Raw genomic sequence first — 1,534 nt, 5'->3', positions numbered from 1 at the left:
CAGTGACCAAGGTGAAGCCCAACTGCTTACAGCTGCCTCCCATGCCTCTTTAATTATACCTAATTAAGAGTATTTACAGAATGCTCTCTGTGATTATTTCCCTAAGCAGCTCCTTTCTCTCAAGTTGATTTTTTGTTTGAGACAGTTTTATCTGCCCCAGGATGTCCCTCTTGCCTCTATGTACCGGCCTTATAGGACATATGCCACCACATTCAGCTCTTTGGCTTGATTCTAGGCTTCCCCCCCTCCTCCCCTGAGTCTTGCAAAGGTGATTTTAATTTTTAAACTATTATCTAAAACCAGAACAGTTAAGGACAGTGATGAGGTGCCATACCCACTGGACATATATACACATTGTGTGATGCTTAAAGCTGGCCTAAGCATTTTCATCTCCAACATTTCCGTATGGTAAAATATCGGAATCCTTCCTGACATGTACAGACATTGTTTCTATAGCAACAGCACAGCAGGGTTTTTACTCCCCTTGGCTGTAGCTTGGTAACTGCAATCAACATTTCCCCAACACTCTGGATCTCAGTCTTATTGAGGGTCATTAAGCTATGGAAATTTTATCTTTGGGAACAAAAGTATACCTAAAAGATTATCTGAGATTTCCCAAGATTAGTCCCCACCTTGACCTTCGTAATCTGAATTACACAAGCTGGTGTTCCTATGTGTGTCTCGTGTATTCTTTCTTCTGACAAGCTGGAGCAGCACAGGAAATACCTTGGCAAAAGGCCACTACACAGAGGGCACTGAAGGTGGCATCAGCTTAGGCATCATAAACTCTCCTACAGTGTCAGTCATCAACGCCAAACCCTATAATGCCACCCTTTCTGGGTACCAGCTGGTGGAGAACACAGGTGAAACTTATTGCATCAACGAGGCCCTGTATGACATCTGTCTGCTTCTGCACACGGAAGCTGACCACACCCATCTATGATGACCCCACCTGTAGCTGCCTGCGGCCACACTAACTGGATTCCTGAGGGGGGGGGGAAGGCAGGAGCTGTATGGGAGAAAACGGCGAGGGAAATAATGGGTGCCAAGACATGATTTTCTGTTCAAGGCTTCGAAGTTTACTAAGAGTCTGTGCTTATAGGGCAGGGAGGCCCAACCCTGCCAATCCATTCCTGGTGCCTGTCCTACAGGTGTGAGCTTGTCCTACAGGTGTGAGCCTATAGGCAGATCTGCAGGATGCAGTCTCTGGAATATCTCAAGAGTCTCTTAGCAGGTAGCAGTGTCTTGGAGAAGAGCAGGCAGGTGACAGAATAATAGAGCCAACAAAAGAGCCATCTAGGCAGGAAAGCTCCACTCCAGGTGGTCTCATGGTCAGTGGCAGCAAGGTCAAAGTCAGCCAGTTTCAAGGCTGGGGGAGGGAACACTCACCTACCTGGTGTCAGGCACCATAAATGGGGTGACTACCTGCCTGCACTCCTCAGACCAGCTGAATGCAGACCTCAGCATGATGGCTGTGAATATGGTATCCTTTCTGCAGTGCAGTCAGTCAGTCATTCTTTTTTTTTTTTTTTTT

The 1,534-nt window shown here is 46.7% G+C and overlaps 1 protein-coding gene across 1 annotated transcript in view; it reads left to right on the top strand.

The window, feature by feature from the left end:
* LOC110333679 (tubulin beta chain-like) overlaps nucleotides 1-943 on the top strand; it is a 16,464-nt gene extending 15,521 nt beyond the window's left edge. Inside the window, exon 4 of the mRNA XM_021215369.1 lies at nucleotides 798-943. Coding sequence (XP_021071028.1) covers nucleotides 798-943 — 146 coding nt within the window. The remainder of the gene's footprint in view (nucleotides 1-797) is intronic.
* The last annotated feature ends 591 nt before the right edge of the window (nucleotides 944-1,534 follow it).

This window comes from Mus pahari, chromosome 16 (assembly GCF_900095145.1).
Source record: "Mus pahari chromosome 16, PAHARI_EIJ_v1.1, whole genome shotgun sequence".
NCBI lineage: Eukaryota > Metazoa > Chordata > Mammalia > Rodentia > Muridae > Mus > Mus pahari.
The sequence above is the reverse complement of the archived record's forward strand: the minus strand, read 5'-3'. Positions and strand labels throughout refer to the sequence as shown.